The sequence below is a fragment of the Epinephelus fuscoguttatus genome, linkage group LG7, assembly GCF_011397635.1.
Source record: "Epinephelus fuscoguttatus linkage group LG7, E.fuscoguttatus.final_Chr_v1".
Classification (NCBI taxonomy): domain Eukaryota; kingdom Metazoa; phylum Chordata; class Actinopteri; order Perciformes; family Serranidae; genus Epinephelus; species Epinephelus fuscoguttatus.
In genome coordinates this window covers 9,783,093-9,799,066 of record NC_064758.1, presented here as the reverse complement: position 1 = coordinate 9,799,066, position 15,974 = coordinate 9,783,093, and the positions used below count along the sequence as shown (strand labels likewise).

Sequence of the window (15,974 nt, the reverse complement as noted above, 5' to 3'; positions counted from 1 at the left end):
GATGGCAGGAATGTAAAAGAAGATGGTAATTATGGTTCATTTTGATGATGAAAATGCATTTGACATTTAGGGTTCAATTACCTACAACTGAAAAATAAGACAGTCTAATTGGCATGTTGCTGTGTGGTAAATGCCACCGTTCAGACATGGAACCACATGCAGTCACACATGCTTCTCTCAGTGATAACAGCTGGTTGTTTATTTGGACAATGTCTCCCCCCTGAGGCTGAAAATGATTATTGTAAGAAAAAACCCCACAGCCACCCAATAACTGTATGCAAGCCCATGTTATAAGCATACAGTTAACATGACCTAATTTAGTGCCTGTTTAATTGTTTTCATGTTTTGTGTAGAGCTCCCATGCCATCTAGTATGTACATCTCTTGCATCCTTTTAATACTCAATCATATTGCATTTGACAGGTCACAGTGTCATTCCATCAGTATCATGAATGTCGACAGGTATGCATAAAATCAAATTCAGTTCACTGTCATCTTTAACTATGTATCTTTTTATTCTTTTCACTGGAGAGATTCCAGTAACTGAACAAGGTAACTGCAAAACTCTGTCAGATTTTTGGTAACCAGGTATGGTGCCTCAAGAAATCACAGTTTTGTTATTTCTATATTAATTCTTATTTTCATAATAGTCCAATTATTATTTTTTCTGTTATGTTTTCCTTTTTTATTTTCATAGATGGCAATAACAGAACACTGCACACTAAGAATGTCATTGTAAATGATGAATACACATGACAATAAAACTTCTGACTTGGACCTGATTGTACATTAATTTGCTGTAACTCAGTTTGCTGCACTGCTTTCTGTTCGATGTGATCCTTGTTTTCCTTCAACTGCAACATAGAAGTGATGAAGTATAAGCAGGGGCCTAATTAACCTACACACACACACACACACACACACACACACACACACACAGAGGAAATACACACACATACACATGCAGTAGTTGTGGGGAGATGCCAGAGTGATGGGGCTGCCTCATTGCTGGCAGCTCCACACAGTTAGGGGTTCAGCAATCTGGAAATCCATCGGTAAAAAAAAAAAAAAAAAAAAAATTTTTTTTCTTCCTTTACAATGTACAATGTAAATTGCAGAATCTGTCTTGAGAGATTAGGGGTTCAGTGGCTTGCTCAAGGAGATGAACAGGCACTTCTCCAGTTACCAGTCCCTACAGAGTGAGCCATTGCTTACATATTTTGAAACAGGGTCTTGAGATGAAATAATAAAGCAGGCTACACCTGAAGACCCTTATTATGGTAGTTGCTATTATGTAGTTATGTTATGTATAATAGTGCATATCCCCAAACAGAATTTTGATTAAATTAGCAGAAACCAGTTGCCATGTGGTCAGCCTGGGGCTTCAAGGGCCCCTGGGAGTTCTGGCACCCTAGAGCCCTGTTGGTAATCCAGCCTTGATTATAGACCCTTTTCACAGCGGACATTTTGACATATGGTAGTAGGAAAACCAAATAACAGCACATAACACAAATCAGTTGGTCTTAACCAGGGGTCTGGGGACCCACAGGGGTCCTTGAGGGAGTTCCAGGGGTTCCCAGAAGAAAGGGAATTAGTGTGTTTTCACTTCTTAATTCACTATGGAAGTGAGCCCAACGCAAGTGCCCAAGTAAGAGTCATGAGCACAGGCGCAGATTTTGGGGGCTGACAGTAGTAATAGTACTTTTATTTTGACAAACTGCTAGAACGCGACTCATAGATGCAAAAATATTTAAGTACTGTACGTGGTGGCTGTCTACATCTTCAAACCTCAAAAGCAATGGTTGCAATCTGACATAAAATAGTGAGGAGATGAAGCAACTATATGCACAGTTGAAGCAGGACGTACCATGACATTTCCACCATATATTGATGCACATAAGGCAGAGTCAGGTAGTGTTAGTGCGAGGTAATTCATGCAAATTATACGAATAAAACGTATAACATTTATTTTTGGAATCAATCTTGGAATGTAGAGGTATACGGTATAAAGTATTACAAAACAAAAGTTCAAGCAAAGTGTCATTAACACTGCTATCTAAAACTGTATTCAAGGACATGTGAGCGACATGCGCATCACCTCTGCGCAGGCTACTCAACGCAACATAGCGCTCGTGAGGCTTGCTGCCTGACTGTACCCTGCCGGAGACGGTCCAACTGAAAAAAGAGATACCGTAGCAAGCTAACATTTCCCTGTGCTAGCTAGATAGTCGTACAATGAGAGATATTTTGCAACAGCCGAATAGTAATTAAGTGGCCGACATATAAATTGAAACACGTAAGTGTTACAAAGCGACTTACACTATCTTGCTAACGCTTTGCTACAGTAGCTGAACGTTAGCACTAGCTAACATTAGCTAAACAAAACCAGCATGATACACTGGTGTGGTTCAGGGTTAGCCCGTACCTGACATATACCACTTGGTCCTTTCAGTTGAGTGTTAGTGGTGTAGAGAATGTCATCTTTAGTTAGTGGAATGTCTCTGCATGTATGTTGCTAATTAGCAGGGTTGACAATGTGTTTCACAAGCTAACTAGACACGTTAGCTAGTTGTAACGTCAGCTAAGAACAACATTGACCTGTGTAAACAGCTCAGGACAAGTAAACTTTCTTTCCAAGTATGGTCTTTAAACTTGTTAACCCTTTTCTTTGAGAACCCAGAACGTTTTATGTATCATTTGTATTTGTCTCTGCAGGTTTGGCCATCCAAATGGTGATCATGTCAGGCACAGCCACTGTGCTGCAACAGTTTGTCAGTGGGCTGAAGAGCAGAAATGAAGACACCAGAGCAAAATCTGCCAAAGATCTGCAGCACTATGTGACTACAGAGCTCAGAGAGGTAATAGCAAAAGTAAACATGGATGTAATAGACACCTGCATGCAGATATCACTCCAATATACTCTATACTGTGTGAGTGTTTTTGCCCACAAGAGCTGTAGAGTGATCAGCTGTTTACACTGATTCTGGAGTGATTGTGCAGACTTTTTGTCACCAGTTTTTTTTTACTTTGTCATACAAGTTGGAGTTACCAACTTAGCTTTTTCTGTTTGTATTTTTCTGTGACACTAGTTTTGTGTCTTTTACAGTTAAGCCAAGATGAAGCCACTACATTCTATGATGAGTTAAACCACCACATATTTGAGCTGGTATCCAGCTCTGATGTGAATGAGAAGAAAGGAGGAATTCTCGCCATTGGTAAGCCATAAACATTGATAAACATTTCCTCAGAATTATGTAGATACAACAAACTGCCCTAGAATTATTTCTTACAAAAATGTGTATAGTAGCATACACAGAACATGTGTAAAAGAGTAAATTACTGTTTCAGTGAGTCTGATTGGAGTCGAGGGAGGCAATGCCACCAGGATCAGCCGCTTTGCCAACTACCTGCGCAACCTGCTCCCCTCCAGTGACCCAGTGGTGATGGAGATGGCCTCTAAAGCCATGGGCCACCTGTCTATGGCAGGGGACACCTTTACCGCTGAGTATGTGGAGTTTGAGGTGAAGAGGGCCCTGGAGTGGCTGGGAGCAGACAGAAATGAAGGGAGACGCCACGCTGCAGTAAGTGACAAGCAGACAGCTGGGACTGAGTTGTTTGTTGTTAAAATACCACCACTTCTTGGTGGTGTTTATGTGTGGTGGAAATGAGGGTATTGGACAGTCTGACTCAAGATTGTCTCATTGCACTGTCGCCTTTTTTGTTTTTATTTTGTAAAGTAGCACTTCGCACATTTGTGGCTTTTCTAGCTTTCCCTGGATGGAAAACTCACTTGTTGTTCTGGAGACATTTTGTATTTTGCTATAAAGGAAAGAAAAAATGTAATATACCTGCAAAAATGATTTTTGCATAAAGATTTTTCTTCAGTACTAACTTAGTTTTTGTGTTTGTTAAAGCTATAGTGCGTAACTTCTGTCGCCTCCCAGCGGATATTGCATTATTACAACTAATAAGCCGGTGGCACTTTGTGTACACAGAGTAACACTCGCCAGTCGCCACACACCGTGTACAAAGAGTAACACTGGCCAGTCGCCACACACCGTGTACACAGAGTAACACTCGCTACACACCGTGTACACAGAGTAACACTCGCTTCACACTGTGTACCCAATACTACACAACGTGGCGAACACCAGGCTGCTAACATTACATTGTGTTCATAGCACCATTTCCAAGAAAATAATAAAGTACTAGGTCCAGTACATGTAACAGCAACTCATACTACTCATAATATAATTATAAACCAAGTCACTTACTTATCCAACAACAGCAAGGCAACATCTGTGTCTGCCCTCAGCCCAATTTCTTCCTTCAGGGCTCTCCACCGAGGAAAAGCGACGCCAATACAAATCCTTGCTTGCCTTCTCCGTCGGTCACTTTCCTTCTTTGCTAATAGACCTTCAGCCGAACGTCCAGGCTTTTTCTTTGTGGTAGGATCCACTTCTGAACCGTGTCTTGGCCGCTTCTCCGCCATGTTGCTTTCACTTTCTACCTGTGCTTTACCTCTTGCTGTGACACTCTCCGCTCTTCCTCCCCCTCCCTTCTTGTTGTGAGGAAGCATTTCCTGTGCGCCATCGCGGGAATGTCGCCGGTCTACACGCATATTAAAAATGATATATATTGAAAAATACCGCGAGATGTTAGAGGAGCCGATCGGCTTAAGCAGCACTGTGTCATCTCCTCTAGTAGTGGCTTGGGTGAAATGGACATTTACGGACCTGTAGAAGTTACGCACTATAGCTTTAAAATACAAACTTGAGAGTTTCAAACCTAGCTAAAAATGAACCGTTGTCTCACCTAGCAAACTCACGCTGCTAGTTCTGTGTGATAACTAAAAGTTTCTCTGACACAATTGCACTTTGGCCTTGTTTATCTTCTCTGCAATTTTTCCTCTGGTGCAATGAGGGGTCTGTTATGATAACCCCAAACACAGGGATGAAATGCTAAAATAGAAACACTGATCAAATCAAATTTATTTTTATTTTTTTCTATTATGCACATATGATTCTTGTCACATATGTATACTATCAGATATTAATTCAACATACATTCAGTATAAGTTCTACTCCCAAGTCATGGGTTCATTGCAAAAAATTACCTTGCGTTCTCTTGACGTTGCTTGTTTTATCGACGTTTCAACTCCTACGAACATTCGCGCCGTCTACGTGAGCTGGGGGACGACGGCGAGGGGCTGAGGTCCCGCCCAACGCTGCTTCGCAGCTTTAATTTTTATTTTTTTCTGAAGGGTTTTCCAGCTTTCAATTTTCAAATATGTGTAATTATTTTTTAGATGATACAAGAATGAGTGACTGATCTGATCTGATTCACTCTAAAGGAAGATGATTTTTGAAATGAAAATGTGTTTTTGTGGACAGGGATTGTATTCATACTGACTCTGTGCAGACATCAGGAGGAAGAAGGAAGACTTTTGAGGCCACCAAAATAATTGGAGTTAATGCTGCTATTAATCCTTTGTAAAGTGTTAAAGTTTTGATTTGTCTGTGTTTGATTGTTCAATATCTGAGTTCAGACTTCTGAGTTTTTACGCTGTAAAGAAATAAACCCAAGAAAGGCAATTAATGACAGCCATAAAATGATTTTCTGTCTTTTCCAGGTGTTGGTTTTGAGGGAGCTGGCTGTTAGTGCACCCACCTTCTTCTTTCAGCAAGTGCAGCCCTTCTTTGACAACATCTTTTACGCGGTATGGGACCCCAAGCAAGCCATCCGAGAAGGGGCTGTATCTGCGCTGCGAGCCTGTCTCATCCTCACCACACAGAGGGAGACCAAGGAAATGCAGAAACCACAGTGGTACAAAGTAAGACATTGTACTGTATCTGGACAAATCATTTTTTGTTCCTAAAGAAGTATTTATCCTGAGTACATGTATTTGTACGTGTAATATGCAACCTGTTTTTACTATAAAAGCAAACCTTTGAGGAAGCAGAGAAAGGCTTCGATGAGACTTTGGCCAAAGAAAAAGGGATGAATCGTGACGACAGGGTCCATGGTGCTCTTCTGATCCTAAATGAGCTGGTTCGCATCAGCAGCATGGAAGGAGAGGTGAGGGCTGAATTCACTGTGGAAACATTCTCACATCCACAAGCAAAACATTCATCTCACTGTCTTATCTCTACTACAGCGCATGCGTGAGGAGATGGAGGAAATCACGCAGCAGCAGCTGGTCCATGATAAGTACTGCAAGGAACTGATGGGATTTGGAACCAAGCCCCGACACATCACACCCTTCACTAGCTTCCAGTCGGTGCAGCCACAGCAGTCAAATGCCCTCCTGGGCCTGCTGGGCTACAGCACGCCTCAGGGCTTCCTCAGCTTTGGAGCCACGCCAGTACCTGCCAAAAGCTCGCTGGTGGAGAGTCGATACTGCCGGGAACTGATGGAGGAGCGATTTGACCAGGTAGATTTTATGGCAGAGGTCTGTCTTTTCCCAGAATGTGGCAGTTGTTTTGGTAATTGCTTAATCTTGCGTTAATAGATTTTTTTTGTCCAAAGAAGAGATGTGTACCGTCTAGGGCTGTAACGGTTTGTGTATTCGTATGGTACAGGGTCAGGGGTCATAGTCTGGTGCAAGCAGCCACACACAGAATACAGGCGTTTGAGTCAGTCAAACTATGGCAAGCGCAAATGACAGGGTGAAGGTGGGAGATATTGTATTATCATTCTATGTACTTTGGTATTTTTAATTTTATACCATAAGAGATGCGTTTCAGCGTTGTAGCCTGTTGTGACCTGTTGCCTCAGGAAAAGTGTTTCATTTTGTTCAATGTTCGTACAGTAGTACAGAAGTGTTTGACATGTTCCTAATTTTTATAATGAAAATAGCATATCAAAGTTGCCAGTGGGCAAACTTTTGCCTCAGTTTCCAGACTGTCTGTTTTTTGACACTTGCACCACTGTCTCTTAAAATTAAATGAAAAGAAGCATATCTTTTTTATTTTTCCGCTCTACCAAGCTCACATCAAACCATGTCTCCTAAACTGTGTTATGAACAACACTGTGACTTCTTACACTCCTAGTACCATTGCCATTGCTGGATTAATGTCTTCATAAATGCGCCACAATAACACTTTTACTACCACCCAAACACAAAATGAGAAGATTATTTAAGTGTTATGGCTCTGATGGAACAAAGTTTAAGTATGGATTCCGTTTTGTATTATTTATTAAAAGCGTGATTGTGACAGTTCTTAGCTGCACAACAGACTATGCAAATTGACACTTTTACTTGCGTCTTAGCTCAGTGTTTTTTTGTTTTATGGCTTACACACAGATGTATGTCCCTTTTCAATGAAAACAATAATGCATAAATGAAAAATGTGCATCCCAGTTTGGTGAAATCTATTTTCCACCCTTTTTTCACTCTGCCCTAGTCTTTCTCCACCTTCTGTCATTAGCTTGTGTTTCATGAGGGCTAGGATGAGTTGGTTTTGGGTGAAGGCAGTCCTGCAGTAAATGATGCTGTTGAAGTTGAAGTTTAGTGTTCAGTTTTTGTTTAGACTGCCAGAGAGGTGTGTTTAGGCCCCTGGGTCTTCCACAGGGGTCCGTGACTCCCAGGGGATCTTCAGAGTTACTGCAAGAGGGCCGCTGTATTATTGTTTGATAATTTAATTCAAGTTTTGACAGTGGCTGGGCTGACTGAACTCACGTTCTAGCCTTCGCTTCAGTCTAGGAACCGTGATGATCTGTGGATATTTTTGACAACACGTTAAAAACAAGAAATACTAGGGCTGCACTAGTAATAGAAATACTAAGGCTGTATGTCTGTTGTCTTAAAATGTGACTACAGACATTCAGTGGTACAATTAAATTAGTTTTCAGCTCTACAATTGTTGAGGAGTTTCTTTTGACTAGTAGTCCAAGACTGCCAAGTACACACTGGTTTATAGGACCACTACTTGGACCAGTAAGCTGCAAGTTATCTCACCATCAAAAGTTGCATTTTGAATAGAAATATAATTCTTAATTTATATATGAAATATAATTTCGACAGTCAAGAAGTTTCCACAACATTGCAGAAGTCTCATGACGAGTGTGTACAAGGTCAACACCACAAGGCCAGTTCTGTTTTGAGGACCATATGACTTATTTGAAACAAACTTTTATGTGCTTTGTCCAGGTGTGTCGGTGGGTGCTGAAATACAGGACCAGTAAAAACCCTCTGATCCAGATGACCATCCTCAACCTGCTTCCACGCCTGGCTGCCTTCCAGCCTCATACCTTTACAGGTGGGACTAGTTAATGTTTGAATGTAATCCAAGATTCAGCTTGATCTATCTTTAATGCATTCTTTTCTATCACTGGGCTTTTTGGTGGTTATGCACAAGACAAGTGAGGATTTCATGACCAGTTCTTTTTGGGCTCCCCTTCAACAATATCAACAGGCTTTGCCGTATTAAATTGCTTGTAGTTTCTTCCAGTCCATTGTTTTATGTGTACCAGCTGATACAAAGCCCTATGTCTGTATCTAAACATTTGCACTGTGCACCTGTTTGTTCCACTGTGCAGACCAGTACCTGTCAGACACTATGGGCTACCTGCTGGCCTGTCTGAAGAAGGAGAAGGAGCGGACGGCAGCTTTCCAGGCTCTTGGGCTGCTGGTGGTGGCCGTCAGGGCAGAAATCCAGCCCTACCTCACAAAGATCCTTGAGATAATCAAGGCTGCCCTGCCACCCAAAGACTTTGCACACAAGTTAGTAATTAAATATATGGCATTAGCTCTGATAGTATGTAATAGTATAAGATAAATTACATTTCCTCATATTCAGATAGTGATATGTTTGAGTTGTTTTTTTCTATTTTGTTGTGTTTTAATAGTTATTGTCTTACAACCCATGTTTTGTTCACTTCTCTTTTCTTGCTTTGCTTTTACATAGTTGCTTCACATGTTTGAAGAATCTAGTGTTGTAGTTTTTGGTTGTGCTATATCAGATGAGAGACTCATCAATTTTCAAGTGCTAGTTTAAAATCTGTAAGGTAGACCTGTTTAAAAATAATTTTGAGTTACTTTCTATGAAAAGAAAAGAGACTTACCATGTGAGTGTGTTCTTTTTTCCCCTAACTTTGCGGTCTTCCATGTGTGCAGGAGGCAAAAGACCATGCAGGTGGACGCCACAGTGTTCACCTGTATCAGCATGCTTTCCAGAGCCATGGGTCCCAGCATCCAGCCAGACATCAAGGAGCTGCTGGAACCTATGCTGGCTGTGGGCCTCAGGTAGGAAAGACTGATTTCTGGCTGGCTTTATATAAGTTGCAGGGTTTAAATCCAGAGCTTGACTTAAACGGCTTGTATAGTTATGTTTGAAGTTATGTTTGTTGATAAATGCACCACAGCACACTTCTTCGTCCTCATTTAAAGATGACAGTGATGCTGATATTTGGTTGTTTGTCCATTTTGTCTTTTTCATATAGTCCTGCACTGACAGCAGTGCTGTATGACCTGAGCCGTCAAATCCCCCAGTTGAAGAAGGACATCCAGGATGGCCTGCTGAAGATGCTTTCTCTGGTGTTGATGCACAAGCCGCTGCGTCACCCCGGCATGCCCAAAGGCCTGGCTCACCAGCTGGCCTCGCCAAGCCTCACAAACATCCCAGAGGCCAGTGACGTAGGCAGCATCACACTGGCCCTGCGCACACTTGGCAGCTTTGAGTTTGAAGGCAAGAACATTGCAAAAGACCCATCAATCTTAGATTTGGTTCTGTCAGTAGAGAAAAATGATGACTTTAAATGTGGGCATGACAGCCCTAAAAATCATAAAGCATGAAAAGAAATAACTGATGGAGTTAATGCCTCAGTTCCTATGCACTGCACATTCAGGGAATTTGAAAAAAAAATGTAGTGGTTCTAAATTGAAGGCATAAACCATCAGGTATAAGATTGGAGCCAAAAGGAGGGGGGGCATTTAGTCTGTAAGAAATGATAAAGTGAACTGCAAAAAGTCTGGAGTGGTTATGTTGATGGGTGTGTCCAGCTGTTTTCTAGACTGGACCCATGGGGCTCAAGACAGCATATCAGCACTGAATCATACAGCAGCCCAGGGTGAAACAATTACTCGGCAAAGTCTTATATTGTCATCCTGCAGCAGATGGTGGGGTGGGTTTGCATTTTGGTGTAAAGAACAAGCTGTGGTCAGACTGCACAACTGAACAGGGGTTGTTATGAGTTATGGAATATTTCAGGCTCTTCTTTTGAATACAAGTTGTTGACAATCTTGCACCATCAAACAACACCAGACTTCTTCAAAGATCGAAATTGAAGCCTTAAACATGCAATCAAAAGTGCAAAAATTCACCTAACCTGTTTTATGATTATCTGCATTAGTATCCTAACTTGCCTGAAACTACAGCTATGTAAAAAGTAGTTGTAATGCCAAATCTAACTCTTTGTTCTTTCCCTAGGACACTCCCTCACCCAGTTTGTGCGCCACTGTGCTGATCACTTCCTAAACAGCGAACACAAGGAAATCCGGATGGAGGCAGCCCGGACCTGCTCACGCCTCCTTACCCCCTCCATCCACCTGATCAGCGGCCATGTTGTCAGCCAGACTGCTGTGCAGGTTGTTGCAGATGTGCTCAGCAAGCTGCTAGTTGTTGGCATCACCGACCCAGGTAACACATGAAAGAATAAAAAAAGAGGAAGGCAGGAGAAGTGTTTTTTTGATGGGATCGATTGAAGTGAAGGGAACTCAAATTTGCAAGAAAACAGAATTTGATCTTAAGAAATCTTGCATTTGTGGCACCTGTAATCAGCTGTAATTACCTATGACAAAAAGGTAATAAGAGCTATAAGAGAGTCAAAATGTCTAACTTTTTCTTGTCCTTGTGTTCATGCAGATCCAGACATTCGATACTGTGTCCTGGCATCTCTTGATGAGCGTTTTGATGCCCACCTTGCCCAGGCTGAAAACTTACAGGCTCTGTTTGTTGCACTGAATGATGAGGTGTTTGAGATCAGAGAGCTGGCCATCTGTACAATTGGACGCCTCAGCAGCATGAACCCTGCCTTTGTAATGCCCTTCCTACGCAAGATGCTCATTCAGGTAGGAGAGGCATGACAGATGGCACACTATGAATAGTTTATTGATTTATTGTGTTGAATGTTGTAAATGCATTTTTATTTTACACCTTAAGAAAGGATTTGGTGTTTAACTGTTCAACTGAAAACACAAAAACAATCTACCTCACCATGTTATTGCACTTTTGGGTTTTTTTTTTACTACTTTTTTTACTCTTTCCAAGAGTAATTCAGTTTTCCTAAATTCATAAAATAACATGGTTTTCGATATTGTTATTCCTTTAAATGAAGATGATGTTAATTACAAGAAAATTATGTTAAATATAAATACAATATTATGATTTTTTTTTAACTATCTGTTAATACATTTGAAGATCATGTGTTGTCTGTAAATACACATCTTACTTCAGTAAACATTCAGTCTGTTTCAACAGACACCTTTAGATGGCAGCAAAGACCAATGTATTATGCATAGCTTAAACTATCCAAAGTATTGTGTACACTATGCATTAACCTTTCAGATTTATTCCAGATACACAAGAATGGGAATGTTATACTTAATTCTGTTTTGAATTTTGTTGCAGATCCTAACAGAGTTGGAGCACAGTGGTGTGGGCAGAAACAAAGAGCAGAGCGCTCGTATGCTTGGTCATCTAGTCTCCAACGCCCCCCGTCTCATACGGCCATATATGGAGCCCATCCTCAAGGTACAAGTCTGCAAGTTCTCCATTATGAAGGTGTTTGAGTGTATAAATGTAAACCAGGCGGTCACTTGAGAGGAGCATGTGTACTCAGTAGACTCTGAATAAGTAAACGGGATTTTTCACACATCAGTCTTTTTACAGGTCTTGGGGAGTTAGGATGGGACAGACTTCATTGTGCCAGAGGGAAATTTGCGTTGGACTTCACAGTGTCTGCAGTAAAACCAATAAATACATCCAACACAGTAAAATGCAAATGTAAAAAACAACAAATACATACACTCATTAATTGCACATGCCCATTTGTATCATCATGAAAAATGCACACATAGTACGATAATACTGTGCTGCACAGCAAAATAAGAACAATGGTATAAACACATTGCAGCCTAGGTGGTGTTGAGGGCTTTAATGGACAGGGGGACAAAGGAGTTTTTGAACCGGCTGTGTCTGCTCTGGGGGAACTCTGTACCGTCTGCTTGAGGGGAGGAGCTGATATTCAGGGTGAAGAGCATGAGTTGGATCTGAGATGATTTTTTTGTGCCTGTCTTATTATGGTTTGTTGAAAAATGTTGTGAAGACTGGGATGTTGACGGACCCCCGTATTCTTAATGGCTTTCTGTATTAGTCTGTTGATTTTGGCCTTCGATTGGACTGTCAGGTGAGTAAATCATGCAGAGATCCAATAGTGGAGGAGGCTTTCCATTAGGGTGTGACAGAATAGGAAGTGCACTTCCTGGGTCACACCAAAGGTTCTGAGCCTTCTCAGTAAGTGCAGCCTCTGCTGTACTTTGGAACAGATGACCTCTACATGGGCTCTCCACACCAGATTACTGTCTGTGCGGATGCCCAGGTACCTGCAGGTGTGAAAAAAGTTGGATAAAACTTTTTGTTCCTTCAGAGGGTGTGTGTCTAATAGGTCAAGTCTGATAAATTGTCTCAAGTCTCAAGGGTGTGGAGTTAGAAAGAAGTAAGCTTACCAGACCTCTGTAGCCCACCTCTCATCTCTGCTTGAGGCTAGCAGCTTAGGGCTAGCCGTTATTAGCAGAGCACACCCAAAATCTCTGACCAAACTGTCAGTGGCTGAGTTGCATTGTGGGTCATTTAGGTGCCAGGTTTCGATAAGGAAGAATAATGGGTGGATTAAAAAATAGGGATGGGCATTCTAAGTAATTTCCATATTCGAGTACTCTCATTACATTATGTACGAGTACTCGAGTACTCGCAAAACAAACAAACAAAAAAAACAGCATTAGAATAGGGTCACATTTAGGCCAACAACAGAACTCAAGTGCAATTTCAAGCTTGTTTATTGAACAGCCAGGCTTTAATTAGCCTATTAAACAGTACACTCACCCTCAACAAAGCTTAACAGGAGCATATCTGTAGTGAGCATCTTTGTTAGAATCTGGGTTATCTTCTCTGCTCTTGCAGCATCGCAGCGGCGTTTGCTAGCACTGGCAACAAAACCGGTGATAGGAGGCTGCCTACTGTCCGTCTTCGCAGTCTTCTCTTTGTGCTTGATGCGCCAATGGTTGAGCATAGAACTGGTTGTTCTGTGATAAGCTAGTTTGATATGACACAGCTTACACTCCACGGTTGTTTCGTTGATCTTTTCAAAATACTTACAAACGTCATTCTTCAACTTCTTCGCCGCCGCCATTTTGGGGTCAAGTGACGGGGCTTACCTGCGCTGTGCTGTATGCGGCTGCGCACGTGACTGCACCACGTCCAATGAAATGCGAGTACTTGAATCTCAATATGTGTAATGAATACTGACGTTCAAAACGAGTACTCGAGTACTCATGCCCATGCCTATTAAAAAAGACAATGTGATTGGGGTCCAATGCAAAATCTATGATCCATTACAATCTAATTTCCTGAAGCTCTTTAAACCTTTTTTTCCTCATAATTAAAATTATAGGGAGCACCGGTTTGATCAGTTAAGTGACCCTGTTACCTTTGCTTTTGCAGGCTCTTATCCTCAAGCTGAAAGACCCAGACCCCAACCCTGGAGTGGTCATTAGTGTCCTTGCGACCATCGGCGAGTTGGCTCAGGTAAGGCTGAATGTTTATAGCTCTTTGAAGTTTTAAGAGGACTGTGTTAGCCTGTGTATCACATTGATTCTCTTGCTGCTGCTGATTGAAACCCAATAAATCTGAGCCCTGTGCACATTATAACATTTTTGAGTCTCTCACTTAATGCAAGCACTCTGAGCTTGTTCTTTTCTGAGGTGGAAAGTTCAGGGAAGAGCCTCACTCATGGATGTGTGCCTTGCTCCACCCAATCCAGGTGGTTCGATGGTCCCCACAGAGGAGTCAGAAAAGCACAGTTAAAGTCAGGCAGACTCTGCAGTTCAGACAGAGTGCAGGAGATGCTCAGGTAGAACAAATGCTCACAGTTGACCCAGTGCAGGAAGAGACAGGAGCCCAGCTGCTCAGGAACCGGCACAGGAAGACACAAGAAAACGTAGGGATACAGTCAATAGCCTTTAAATGTCATGTCAAATTGAAAAAAAACCCAACAAACCAGAAAGAAACAACGTATGCAAGCCAAAACCAGTATGTTTAGAAAATTTCAGATTTTGGTAGCTCATAATGGTAGTATCAGAAAAGATACTGCAGTAAATGTTGCAACACGGCATCCCCCTGCGCTAACAAATCTGAAATCAAATTAGTCCTGTCAACATGAAAACAACACATAGACAGAATATAATGCATTTTTATAACATTACTGGCATCATTTTAATGTCAAAAGTAATTGTTCAGTCCCTTGTAGATTTTAGAAGATCTTAATGACAGAAAAGTATGAGTATGAGTTTTCCTTCGCTGTGATTGGTTCTCCTGTGCCTACCCTATCAGGTGAGCGGCCTGGAAATGAGGAAGTGGATGGACGAGCTTTTTCCAATCATCATGGATATGCTGCAGGACTCCTCCTCATTGGCCAAACGACAGGTACACCAAAAAAATGTGTCTGCTTCATCTGGTTCTAATTTCCCTTTACTCCAAGTTCCGAAAAATATTTATTTCCTGGGTACAGTAAATACACATCTACTTCAGTAAACAGAACTGGATGTCATTTCTGGAAACATATAGTCACTCAGAAAGCATTTTAGAGCACTGTGCTTCTGGTATTTCCTGTTTAAACAGAAACACTGGGAGGGCTCATTTGAAAAGGATTAACCAATGACTTATCAATAAGGGGCTGAAAAGTAGTTTGAACTGATGGCAGGGACCGGCAAACAAGATTAATGGTTGTAATTTAAAACAGAACAAGATGAATAATAAGAGTACAACCAAATCAACATAAAGTAACTGTTGTTGCATTGTTTGTTAGATAGATACATTTTATTATGATGGTAGTTATCATTGCAAAGAAAAGCGTATCCCAGACTTGTTGCTTCTCCATCAAATGCATTGTTGAGAAAGGATCTGCGTTTGACTTTCCACCAGGTGGCGCTGTGGACACTGGGGCAGCAGGTGGCTAGTACAGGTTATGTGGTGGAGCCCTACCGCAAGTACCCTTCTCTTCTGGAAGTGCTGCTCAACTTCCTGAAGACGGAACAAAATCAGGGCATCAGAAGAGAGGTATGCACCCTTCCTTTCCACTATGGGTTTCTTTGTTGCAATATGAACCCAACTCTGTCACACAGTGACTCATTATGAGGCCAGAAATCCAACCTGTCAACATATACTAACCAAATCAAAGTCAGTTTAGATGTATTGACTTTGACTGGTGAATTATAACCACACAAATACATACTGTATGAAGCTGTGCACATTTTCCATAGTTATATGGAACTTTTTGCTAAGTCTTAAGCTGTGATGTAAGTGATAATTGTCAAAGTTTCTTCCCTCGCCTATTACATTACGTGAGTCTCAAGGAGTGCATTGTCAGTGTATGGTGTGTGGCATGTGGAAATTGGCTCGGGCAACTCTCACCCTTCCACTATCTGATCCATCTGAAACCCTGTTGGGCTAATTATCCACTGGTAGTTGCTACTTTAGGGTGACTGTGTACTCTGTGCTATAGCCTCAGCATTCCTTGAAGGAATGAACTGCAAACTTTTTACATCAAGCATTTATGTCAAGTGTTAGTTTACTTTTCTGTGTTGTAATTTTTATATGAAAGGAATATCCCACAGTAAATCTGTCCTTTTATTATCAAATACTCTCATCCTGCAGGCCTGAAAGATGGCTCTGCTTACTACTTTACAGATGACAGCAG

The 15,974-nt window shown here is 41.5% G+C and overlaps 1 protein-coding gene across 2 annotated transcripts in view; it reads left to right on the top strand.

The window, feature by feature from the left end:
• The first annotated feature begins 2,131 nt into the window (after positions 1-2,131).
• The window catches only part of mtor (mechanistic target of rapamycin kinase), a 111,123-nt gene continuing 97,280 nt past the window's right edge, over positions 2,132-15,974 (top strand). The window contains exons 1-18 of one of the 2 annotated variants that reach the window (XM_049581024.1): positions 2,132-2,295; positions 2,715-2,857; positions 3,106-3,214; positions 3,348-3,580; positions 5,632-5,832; positions 5,943-6,077; positions 6,157-6,432; positions 8,152-8,260; positions 8,541-8,724; positions 9,118-9,246; positions 9,444-9,688; positions 10,430-10,639; positions 10,865-11,070; positions 11,630-11,752; positions 13,721-13,804; positions 14,040-14,216; positions 14,609-14,701; positions 15,200-15,334. In XM_049581024.1, coding sequence (XP_049436981.1) covers positions 2,729-2,857; positions 3,106-3,214; positions 3,348-3,580; positions 5,632-5,832; positions 5,943-6,077; positions 6,157-6,432; positions 8,152-8,260; positions 8,541-8,724; positions 9,118-9,246; positions 9,444-9,688; positions 10,430-10,639; positions 10,865-11,070; positions 11,630-11,752; positions 13,721-13,804; positions 14,040-14,216; positions 14,609-14,701; positions 15,200-15,334 — 2,778 coding nt within the window. In that variant the 5' untranslated portion in view covers positions 2,132-2,295; positions 2,715-2,728. The remainder of the gene's footprint in view (positions 2,296-2,714; positions 2,858-3,105; positions 3,215-3,347; positions 3,581-5,631; positions 5,833-5,942; positions 6,078-6,156; positions 6,433-8,151; positions 8,261-8,540; positions 8,725-9,117; positions 9,247-9,443; positions 9,689-10,429; positions 10,640-10,864; positions 11,071-11,629; positions 11,753-13,720; positions 13,805-14,039; positions 14,217-14,608; positions 14,702-15,199; positions 15,335-15,974) is intronic. The other variant, XM_049581025.1, reaches the window with a different exon arrangement.